General features: G+C 41.3%; 1 protein-coding gene across 2 annotated transcripts; it reads left to right on the forward strand.

Moving 5' to 3' along the window:
* The first annotated feature begins 299 nt into the window (after window positions 1-299).
* Window positions 300-9,711, forward strand: TMED2 (transmembrane p24 trafficking protein 2). 2 transcript variants are annotated; one of them, XM_007189629.2, is made up of 5 exons: window positions 300-587; window positions 2,036-2,228; window positions 2,630-2,650; window positions 5,023-5,130; window positions 8,171-9,711. In XM_007189629.2, the coding sequence occupies exons 1-5, from the start codon at window positions 408-410 to the stop codon at window positions 8,293-8,295; spliced, it is 627 nt and encodes a 208-aa protein (XP_007189691.1). In that variant the 5' UTR covers window positions 300-407; the 3' UTR covers window positions 8,296-9,711. The 2 variants fall into 2 exon arrangements, with proteins under 2 accessions (XP_007189691.1, XP_007189692.1); XM_007189630.2 differs by lacking the exon at window positions 2,630-2,650 and having other exon boundaries at window positions 301-587.
* The last annotated feature ends 600 nt before the right edge of the window (window positions 9,712-10,311 follow it).

Here is a 10,311-nt window from a genome sequence, read left to right on the forward strand (position 1 = left end):
CCTCCTTCCACTCCTTTGCTGCCTCCAAATCTTTCGCCGTCTTTATGGATAACCCTAAGAAGGTCTTGCATGGGGCGGAAGAGGTTTCTTGATACTACCGCTTTCTAGTGTGCTCTACGGAAACTTAGGTTGTACGCGAACGGGGATAGGGACGCGGACGATGGTTTCTGGTCCTTCGGAGCCACCGTCCAGGCTCGGGCCGCGCAGAGCCGCCTTGTCCCTCGGCAGCCGCCGTGCGTCCTTTACGTGGCAGCTACTGGCGCCCACCAATCCACGGCGCCCGCATCAGCCCCCTCGGGTGGCGCAGCCGGAAGGGGCGGAGCTGAGGTGGCGGCGCCTGAGACGACAGCGGCGACGGCGGCTCTGGAGGCCGCAATCCCGGTCCTGGCTTCGGCCCCAGCCCCACCATGGTGACGCTCGCTGAGCTGCTGGTGCTCCTGGCTGCCCTCCTGGCCACGGCCTCGGGCTACTTCGTCAGCATCGACGCGCATGCCGAGGAGTGCTTCTTCGAGCGGGTCACCTCGGGCACCAAGATGGGCCTCATCTTCGAGGTGGCCGAGGGCGGCTTCCTGGACATCGACGTGGAGGTGCGGGCGCGTTGCCCGCGGCCGAGGCGGGGTCGCGCGGCCGCTCGGGGGTTGTCGGCACCCGGGGCCCGCGGGGGGAGCGGGACACGGAGGCCGCTGTCCGAGTACTGGGAGGGGCCCGAGCCGCCACCCGGCGACCCCCTAACGGCCCCTTTCCCCGCGCCCGTCCGGATTCCGGGCTCCGCTCGGGATACGGAGCCGTTGCGCGGTTGCTTTGGATTCTCAACTTGAACGGCGGGTTCCCCTTGGAACCTCTCGCCGAGCTTTGTCGACCAGGCGCCGCGTGTCAGCTCCGGGCCCAGGAGGCGCTTCACAGTCGCGTTTAGCTGATGGCAGGTCTCGATCCGGTCATCAGCTGCTTCCCTTCATAGCGCGAATTAAAGTTGGGACGTGGCATGGAAACTTGTGAAAAAGTAAATCGGAAGCTATGGAGGAGTGCTAGGCAGACGTTCGCGTTGTGTTTGCCTTTATTTTTTCACCCGAGTTAACTCGTTCTTACACAGACCTCCGGATACCTCGTTTAGCCATCTCATGACTGGGAGAGTGGAGTTGGGTCATGCAGTTTAGAAGTGACTGCAGCGTAGTATCTGGAGAAAACGGAAAATTATTTTAAGAAACTAGCAGTCCCTAAAATTTCTCCTGTGTCTTTTTTTAAGCCCAGGGAATGACTCGCCTCTGATTTTTTTTAGGAAACCAGATGTAATTACTACTTAAATTCACCTGTTAGCATGATTAATTGGGTCTAAGGATTTTCCATCTGACAGTGACCATCAACTGAGCAGGACATAAATCGCACAAAACAAGTGAAGTCCATAAATAAGGAGATGATGGAAGGAATGACTGTTAAAATTAGCTAAGATCTTAAGACATCAACTATTTCAGTCTGCAGGTTTTACAGGTGGCACGGGCTTCATAAGAGGAACTGACTTGAGCAAGGCTGAACAGCTGATTTGTAACACACTGGGGTGAGAACATGGGGCTCCCAATTTCCAGCCTAGTCCTTTCCCTTAGGCCTTCAGGCATCTCAGGTAAAGCAGATTCCTTTACCGGCAGATCAACCAGGAAAACCTAGACGTGTAGCTTGCTCAAAACTCTTAGTTTTAAAGAGATTTATTTTTTTTCTGGTTTTGATATGTTCTGCATATTTGCCTGTTTGTTGGTGGTATTGGGCCACTTGAAGACAAGTGTAAGGTGTGTTTCTGAGGGGTTTATATTTAAGTTGGACAAATAAGACAAATGTAGTCACGTAGACAAATGTAGAGTTGAAAGGTGTTCAGAGAGCCTTGTTTCTTAAATGGGAGAACTGCAGCCTAAAGAGGTTACTGTCAGTAACTGAAGTGGAGCCAACGGCAGGTTACATTTTCTTAGAGAATGTTCTATTGCCAACAGACATCACTTACGATTTTAAATCTTTTGAGCTATCTCACGCATTTTTCTCCTGCTTCCAGATTACAGGGCCTGATAATAAAGGAATTTATAAAGGAGACCGGGAGTCCAGTGGGAAATACACATTTGCTGCTCACATGGATGGAACATATAAGTTCTGTTTTAGCAATAGGATGTCCACCATGACTCCAAAGATAGTGATGTTCACCATTGATATTGGGGAGGCCCCCAAAGGACAAGACATGGAAACAGAAGGTGAGATGAACATTCAGAAGATTGATATCACATTCTAAGAGTTAATATTAATTCTGTACATTTTATCCACCTGAGTGGAGTGTTTGATATCTTAGGTTCACTGACTGTATTTACGACCAAAAACCTTTTGTGAAATATACTTTTTATTTATCCAGATCTCCTAATTAACAAAAAGAAGTTATTGGAGGTTCATGTTTATATTTTACTTCTTTACAATTGCCATTTCAGGCAGCTTTTCTTAGTCACTTGTGCTCTTGTAAGCATGTAGGTTACATGTGTCTTAGGTTGTTCTGTTAATTTGCTTACTCTGGTATATACATATTTAGTTGCTCATTTGTATACATGACTAGTTTAGCTAAACTCTTTGTATGTGTGTGTTTATATCTTACACTCTTCTTCAGGTGGTGGAGATACCTGGGATGGTATGTGGATTGATTTTTGACAACATCCTGTCTTTCTGCATATTTTTGTTGGCTACTGTCTAATTTCTGCTTTCCTTCTTTCTAACCTCAGTTTGTTAGCATGAGAGTGTTTTTTGTTTTTTCTCTTAGTTAAAAAAAAAAACCTACAACTAATTTAGAGTTTTAGAGTGGTTGTTTTTTGGTGGTTTTTATTTGGTTACAGGAGATACAGGTTAGGTCATTTGAAACTTGGTCAGATGTGAAATGCAGTTCTAGGAGCCATGTCTAGATAAGGTGACAAAAGCTTTGTCAGACATATGTTGCAGTTGGATTAATTTTTATTCCTCAACTGACCAGCAACGAACCCTAAATTGATTCTTCTGGATAAATTGCTTACCAGGAACCAGCACATAAGGATTTTTTTTTTTTTTTTTTGGAGCACAGTACGTTTCAGGATTTTTGGAAACTAGTAGTAGTAGTAGTAGTTTTAATAGTATTTCATAGTATTAATGTGATATCATTTGACCTAGATAGTGAGCACTTAGTAGAGTATTTACATAAAGAAGGTGAACTGTTTTTAGGTGTTGAAATCTATAGAATTTAGAGAATCATACTACTAAGAAATTTCTGTGCTTGCTTTTCAGGGTCATTTGCAGTTCAGGACTTGGCTAATTCTCAAGGAGAATTAGGAGTTTTGAAGGGCTTTGACTTTGTTCATTTTCTGGAAATTAGTCCTTTCTAAATAGTCAGAAAATGTTGGCTGATGAATGTGAATACTCTTCTTAAATCTTCTAACACGATAATTAAAATTCTCGCTTTTGCTTGTTAATATCAGTGAATGGCAGCTATAAAATCAAGCTTTCCTCTAAAGCAGTGGTTCTCAGGTTAGGATTATTTTTGCCACCCAGGGGACGTTTGGCAGTATCTGGAAACATTTTTGATTCTCACGGCTGGGTTGGTGGTCGTACAATGCATTGGACAGCTTCCCACCACAAAGAATTATGTGGTCCAAAATGTCCACAGTGCTTCTCCTGAGAAACCGTGCTCTAAAGGTTCCACCTAGTGCGTAGGCTTCTGACATGAAGCTAGTGAGGGATCATTTGTGATTCCAGCCCAACTACCTTAAAATGGTAGAGGCTCTTGGTTTCTCTTAAGAAATGTAGGATTATCTGTGGCAATTTGGAATTCAGGATGAGGCCCAATCTTGGGCAGTCCTGAAGAAACCCCTCTGATGCAGTCTTCCCTTGTGGTATATTTTTTTCATACCTGTTTGTTCATTATCATAATACAGCACTACCTAGAAGCGTACACTTATTTTTCAGAACTGTTTGTTTACCTTGCTAAAGAGAATACCTGCTTTTAAACTTTGCGCGGCTGAGAGCTTGTTTCTTCACTTGCAGTGCCTGCTGTTTCCCACTATAGTGAAATTATTGCTTTGACTGTAATAGAAGAATGTTGAGTTGGTGTGGATTTTCCTCAGAATGTCTTCATGTTTTTCTCTGTTCAGCTTCATAAAGATTAAAAGTCAGTTTTGATACTACTGCTAAATTAACATTAGAGTTACATGATTTTTTAAGAGTAGATTTTGATTTAGTTTAAATATTGTTATTTATAGGATTATTATTAGGGTTTTGTTTGTTTTGTGGCAGCCCCTCCCCACCCCCCCGCCAGTCTTTTTTTTTTCTCCACTATGGTTAGCAGTGGGTTCAGTGAACTTCACTTAGGAATTCCTTGGAAGACATTTCTTAGGGTTGTAGTCCTTTAGTTAGTAAACGTTGTATAGTATGTTTCCTACTCTGAAAAAGGTTTCTCTACTGGGAATGAACTTTAAAAAATGCTTTGAGAATTAAATTGTCATCAGTAGTCCCAAATGATGTCTGAGCCATTTCTTAAAAATAGCTTCTTTTGGGGCTTCCCTGGTGGCACAGTGGTTAAGAATCCGCCTGCTAATGCGGGAGACACGGGTTTGAGCCCTGGTCCGGGAAGATCCCACATGCCGCGGAGCAGCTAAGCCCGTGCGCCACAACTACTGAGCCTGCGCTGTAGAGCCTGCGAGCCACAACTGCTGAGTCCGTGTGCCACGACTGCTGAGGCCCGCGCGCGTAGAGCCCGTGCTCCGCAACAGGAGAGGCCACCACAGTGAGAAGCCCGTGCACCGCAATGAAGAGTAGCCCCCGCTCGCCGCAACTAGAGAAAGCCTGCGCGCAGCAACGAAGATCCAACGCAGCCAAAAATAAAATAAATAAATTTTTAAAAATTAAAAAAAAAAATAGCTTCTTTTGTATGCTTTCTCTGGAGGAATTTTTTTTTTTTTTTTTTTTTACCGCTTTATAAGTATTTTTCAGAAAGAGATTGCCAAGTATGTGCTAATCTGTTTTCAAATCCTTTTCTAGCTCACCAGAACAAGCTAGAAGAAATGATTAATGAGCTCGCAGTGGCGATGACAGCTGTAAAGCATGAACAGGAATACATGGAAGTTCGGGAGAGAATACACAGAGCAAGTAAGTTAATGCTTTGACTGGGGGCCATGAATTGGTGATGGTGTATTACCCAAGAGCTTGTATTTTCCTCATTTGGAAATTTTGCAAACATAAACATACTAAAATATTGACTTAAAAAAACATCTATGCAAAGATATTTTTTGAGTATACGTGTTTCTTTGTAGAGCTTTGTACTAGACTAGTTTATTATTGGGACATTCATTCTGAACCAAACGTTAAGAGTTTAAAAAAAATGTATGGTCAGCTAGGGAGTAAGCTAATGGTTTTCGTAAAGCAGAAAGGAAAAACTGTAAAATGGATATTGCATTGTTTTTTTTTTTAACTTTTTATTTTATATTGGAGTATAGCCGATTAACAAAGTTGTGATAGTGTCAGGTGCACAGCAAAGCGACTCAGCCATACATATACACGTATCCATTCTCCCCCAGACTCCTCTCCCATCCAGGCTGCCACATAACATTGAACAGAGTTCCCTGTGGTGTTGCATTGGTTTTAAATCACACATCTGAAACTTTTGTGCCAGTGTGGTCAATGTTATATGCTGAGGCTTAGCTGTTTTTCTAAAACCTAAGGTTTAGTCTAGTTAAAATAGAAAGCATTAAACCATGAATAGATGTACTCACCAGGTGAAGATCAGTTTGGGCTCCCAAGTTTGTAAACTGGGAACTGAGAATGTATTAGTCTTCAGAAACATTGATAATTGGAATCCCGTCTTAGGTTGCAAAAGCCTGTTTTAGCCCAGGATGTAGCATTAATTATGTTGCTTTTGCATTTAAAATTAAGAGGTACCATATTGACCCACAGACCAGATGACCATATTTTAGATCCAGGTCCTCACCCATTCAGTATCTTCATCCTCCAGGTTGTCCTTGGGGATAGACCTCACTGGGAGCAAGCTCGTCTGTAAATGCAAAGTGGCTTATGTCTGGAATCTTTGTTTTGAAGTTGGGGTAGGGAGTGGAGAGAAGAGCGACTCAAATAGATAAGAACAGGTTGAATTTCTTTAAGATGTGATTTCTGTTCTTCCCACACTCTTACATCTATTCTTGCTGCTGATGGAAAGGCCCCTTTAAGACCTAGAGCGCAGACTTCACCTCTCCTTGGGAGAATAATGAGTAAATGTAACAGACTGGAGAAGTGCCTCTGTTCTCCCTTTTTTGGGATGGAATGGGGCCTGAGATGGACCAAGGCTTTTATGCATACTCTCTTGCATCTTCCACCATGGTTCCTTCTCCTTGCCTGCACTCTTGATCTCCTCACCCTCTGGAATCCCTACCTTCTCTCCCTCACCCGTTGGTTATTTTGCTCCCAGGTGGGGGCCAGCCCATTCTGGGATGAGAAGGGCAGTGAACAAAGTGTGAGGACTCAAGAGTTTTCACTGCTTTGCAGTTTAACTAGTTCAGGCCAGGTGGCTTAAGGAAATAGGAGGTTCTTGCGAACACAGCAGCCAGAGGAAGCACCAATCTTCCAGTCTATGGGGACATCCAACCTTATTCTCTCGTCGTTAATTTGAATGGAGATACTCTTGTATTTGTTTCACAAACAAAGTAGAATTTTAGACATTCAGTTTAATTTCACAAATCAAATAGTTCCCACAATGTTGTTTGTTATTTGTACATCTTCCTATAACACTGGCTTCTCAGAGATGGCTATAATGAGACTTTTTTTTTACACTACAGTATTGTAATAGCGCTGTGTTGCTTTTAGATCAGGCTAATGTGTGAATGGCATGAGTACAGCGTCTTATATACACACATTTTCCTAGATGGTTACTTTCCTATGTTAGTATGCTTCAGTGTGTTCTGTTTAAGCTTAAAGATGCATTTTTCTATAAGTGAAGGGAGAGATAAATACTTCTTTTTATGTGGTTGCTTAATATTTTGAAGTATTTGCTCAGCCATTCCCCTTTTAGACAAAAATTTTAAGATGCTAGTCATTCAGTTATGCTAGAAATTGGTTACTAAGTTTGCAGCAGAAATAAACTTCATGCCATGGAATTAGCACTAAAATGTAAGTGTTGGTGGTTTTTAGAGTTCTAGTTAATGTTCTTGGGCATGTGTCTGTTTTTACTCTGGAAAAAAAACCCACTTTTTTTTCTTGAGTAACTACAAGTTATCTTTCTGGAAACATTTAACTGCTTTTCACTTCTTTCTGAGTGATAAGTCCAGCATTTATTGCAATTCTAGTTTATCTTTTTATAAATGGTGTACATCTGAAAATACGACAGTCAGTTATTCATCTATATTACTGTATTGCTCATTATTATTGTTTTTAGTATTGGCCATTTGCAGAAAAATCAGAAACTACCCAGTGCTTTTAAAAAGTTAAGGAATTTGATCAGGAAATTGAAAGAATGTGATATAAATTGAGTGGAATAAATTAATATAGTCACGGCTGTTCCTTTGATGATCAAATTCTTAGCTTAAAAATGGGGTAAATCATGAGACTAGTTCAGGTTTGTCTAGTAGTAGCTGCCAGTATTGGTCCATGAAACTGAGAAACCTCACCATCTAGAACAGATGCCAAGTACTGTACATAGTGCTTAGTAAATATTTATTGGATAAATGTTTAAAGAGAAAGGCACTTAGACTGACACATTTTGACTTGTTAGGTAGTGCTTTTTGGTTAACTCTGTGATCTTGAAATAATCTCTTGTTTGTTTTTTTTTTTTAAGTCAATTTTCTGATTCAGCAAAAAGGATTGTAATGCAGGGACTTTCTAATGTGTTGGATTGGGTTTTAACCGTAGACTCTGACCTTGGGCAGGTCACTTTTCCTCTCTTTTCTCATGCGTAATCAGATTGGGCTTGACTGAACTCCAGGAATCTTTAAGATCTCATCTAAATCTAAAGTTCTCTGCTTCTAAGTACGTTAAGTTGCTTGGGGACAAAAGACAGAGGTATTTAGAGTACTGTGAATGTTGTGTGAAGTATTACTCTCACATGGAGTTAAGAATAGGGGATAATTTATGATGCCTATGCTGTTTCTTTTTTTTTTTTTCTTTTTTTTTTGGTTAAATTTTGTTTGTTTGTCCTCAACAGTCAATGACAACACAAACAGCAGAGTGGTCCTTTGGTCCTTCTTTGAAGCTCTTGTTCTAGTTGCCATGACATTGGGACAGATCTACTACCTGAAGAGATTTTTTGAAGTCCGGAGGGTCGTTTAAAAAGCCTTTTCCTGATGATCCGAAACTCATAATTCACTGTTTACCAAACATCTTGGTCATAATAATGTCATTAGTTTCTACGTTTTTATTTTCTAAACTGTACATTCACAGCTTCTGTTTCTTTGTGATTAATAGATATTGGGGGAAAACACTTTTTTAGGAAAGTTATAGTGAAAATTTGACATGTGATTGGCATTTCATATTTCAGTTCTTTCTCCATATACAGGTCCTTCCAGAACTCAAACACTGTAAGTGGAACATAGGTGTATAGTCCTTATTATATCTTCTTTCCTTTTGTTTTCATAGTAAAATGCAGTTTGTTCAGGATAGTACTTTACTGATAGTACTTTACTAAAAATGACTGCATTCTTGGGATCCCTTATCCTGCAGTTCAAGTCATTAAAGGTTCATTTTGTTGTTGAGTCCTTATCAGAAACAACAATCTGAATCTTGACATTTTCTGTCCAGCCTAATGGCAGAGCTCTGTGACTAGAGTATGCTACCAGGTTGGTACTTTTATACTTTGTCTATCTTGTTTTTGCTTTAAAGATAAGACTTAAACCAACAACCTTTTTCCCCTTTAAAGTTTTACTTTGAACCTTGGAACTCAATCACCTCCACTTAAAATTGTTGCCACAAGCGGCTAATAACCATTTTTCGGTTTCTGCCTAACCTTGTAAGAAGCCTCTATTAAAGCCAGTTCTCTGGGTGGTGCCGTGACCGGCGGCTCTTTTTCCTTCTGTGCTGGCACACCCACTTTCTCTACTCTTGGCACGGAGGAGGTGTGCGTTCACGTAATTGGAAAAATCTGGATTTCTGAAGCCAGAGGGTTAAAAGCCTCTTGGACTTCTTTGCAGTGATATACAGCCACTATTTTATTTTTGATCAGTGGCATTTTGGCCACTGTTTAATTAGTGTACTGAGCATTACTGTCAGTACTAGGGTGTTTGTTTTTGTTTTTCTTGGGTCTTTCTTTTTTTGGCACATGTGAATTTTGTTTTGTATAAAACGAAATGACTTTCTCTTGGCCTCTGATGATGGGTTTAAAATTAAAGGAGCATCTAGTTTTGGTGTGGGGATGATCCAGGATTATGTTGTGACTGATGTATATTGGTTACTTGTACTTTTGTTTTGGATCTTTGCAAGGGGAAAACTACAAGTAACGAGTTTGATATAATTAATTTAAATTTGTTACAGGTTTTCATGTTCAGGACAAACAATTTTTCAACCTTGGGTGAAAATACTTGCAACAGTTTAAGGTGACTGTGTTTTACCTTAGGACAACTGTTGCATGCCAATTTGTGTGCGTGTGTGTGTGAAAACACTTCAAAATTGAGTTAAAAGATGTAAATTTAAAATTGGTTGTGTATCTAATCTGCCCCAGGTCCAGTAAATAAACAATTCTTTTAAAAAACAGTCTTGGTATTCTGTGTTTTATATATTAACGATTAATTCACATTTGTTAAATACCAACTTGCTAATCATATTTGAAATGAGACATGTCATGTTTTCTGAGTAATGATGCCTGTTATAAATATCTGTTACTTTTTATGTCTGTAAACTTGAGGATAGTAAATAGGAACCTAATTTTAGGTTTCCCTGTGTGATTTCTTTGATGGGTCAGTGTTATTAACATCTTAAGTATTTTTTTCATTGGAAAAAAAGTTTGAGTTATTTTCACTCAACCACCTGGTATGTGGATGTGGGAAATAACTTTAAAAGGGATTAAATGGGGGCTTCCCTGGTGGCGCAGTGGTTGAGAATCTGCCTGCTAATGCAGGGGACACGGGTTCGAGCCCTGGTCTGGGAAGATCCCACATGCCACGGAGCAGCTGGGCCCGTGAGCCACAATTGCTGAGCCTGCGCGTCTGGAGCCTGTGCCCCGTGACGGGAGGGGCCGCGATAGAGAGAGGCCCGCGCACCGCGATGAAGAGCGGTCCCCGCACCGCGATGAGGAGTGGCCCCCGCTTGCCGCAACTGGAGAAAGCCCTCGCACGAACCGAAGACCCAACACAG

Source organism: Balaenoptera acutorostrata, chromosome 13, assembly GCF_949987535.1.
Source record: "Balaenoptera acutorostrata chromosome 13, mBalAcu1.1, whole genome shotgun sequence".
Classification (NCBI taxonomy): Eukaryota; Metazoa; Chordata; class Mammalia; order Artiodactyla; family Balaenopteridae; genus Balaenoptera; species Balaenoptera acutorostrata.

What these genes read in the sequence shown, in the direction of transcription:
- TMED2 (XM_007189629.2), top strand. Translation starts at nt 408, where the DNA reads ATGGTGACGCTCGCTGAGCTGCTGGTGCTCCTGGCTGCCCTCCTGGCC. An exon ending in TCCTGGACATCGACGTGGAG is followed by an intron (nt 588 to 2,035) that starts GTGCGGGCGCGT and finishes TCCTGCTTCCAG; the next exon opens with ATTACAGGGCCTGATAATAA. An exon ending in ACAAGACATGGAAACAGAAG is followed by an intron (nt 2,229 to 2,629) that starts GTGAGATGAACA and finishes ACTCTTCTTCAG; the next exon opens with GTGGTGGAGATACCTGGGAT.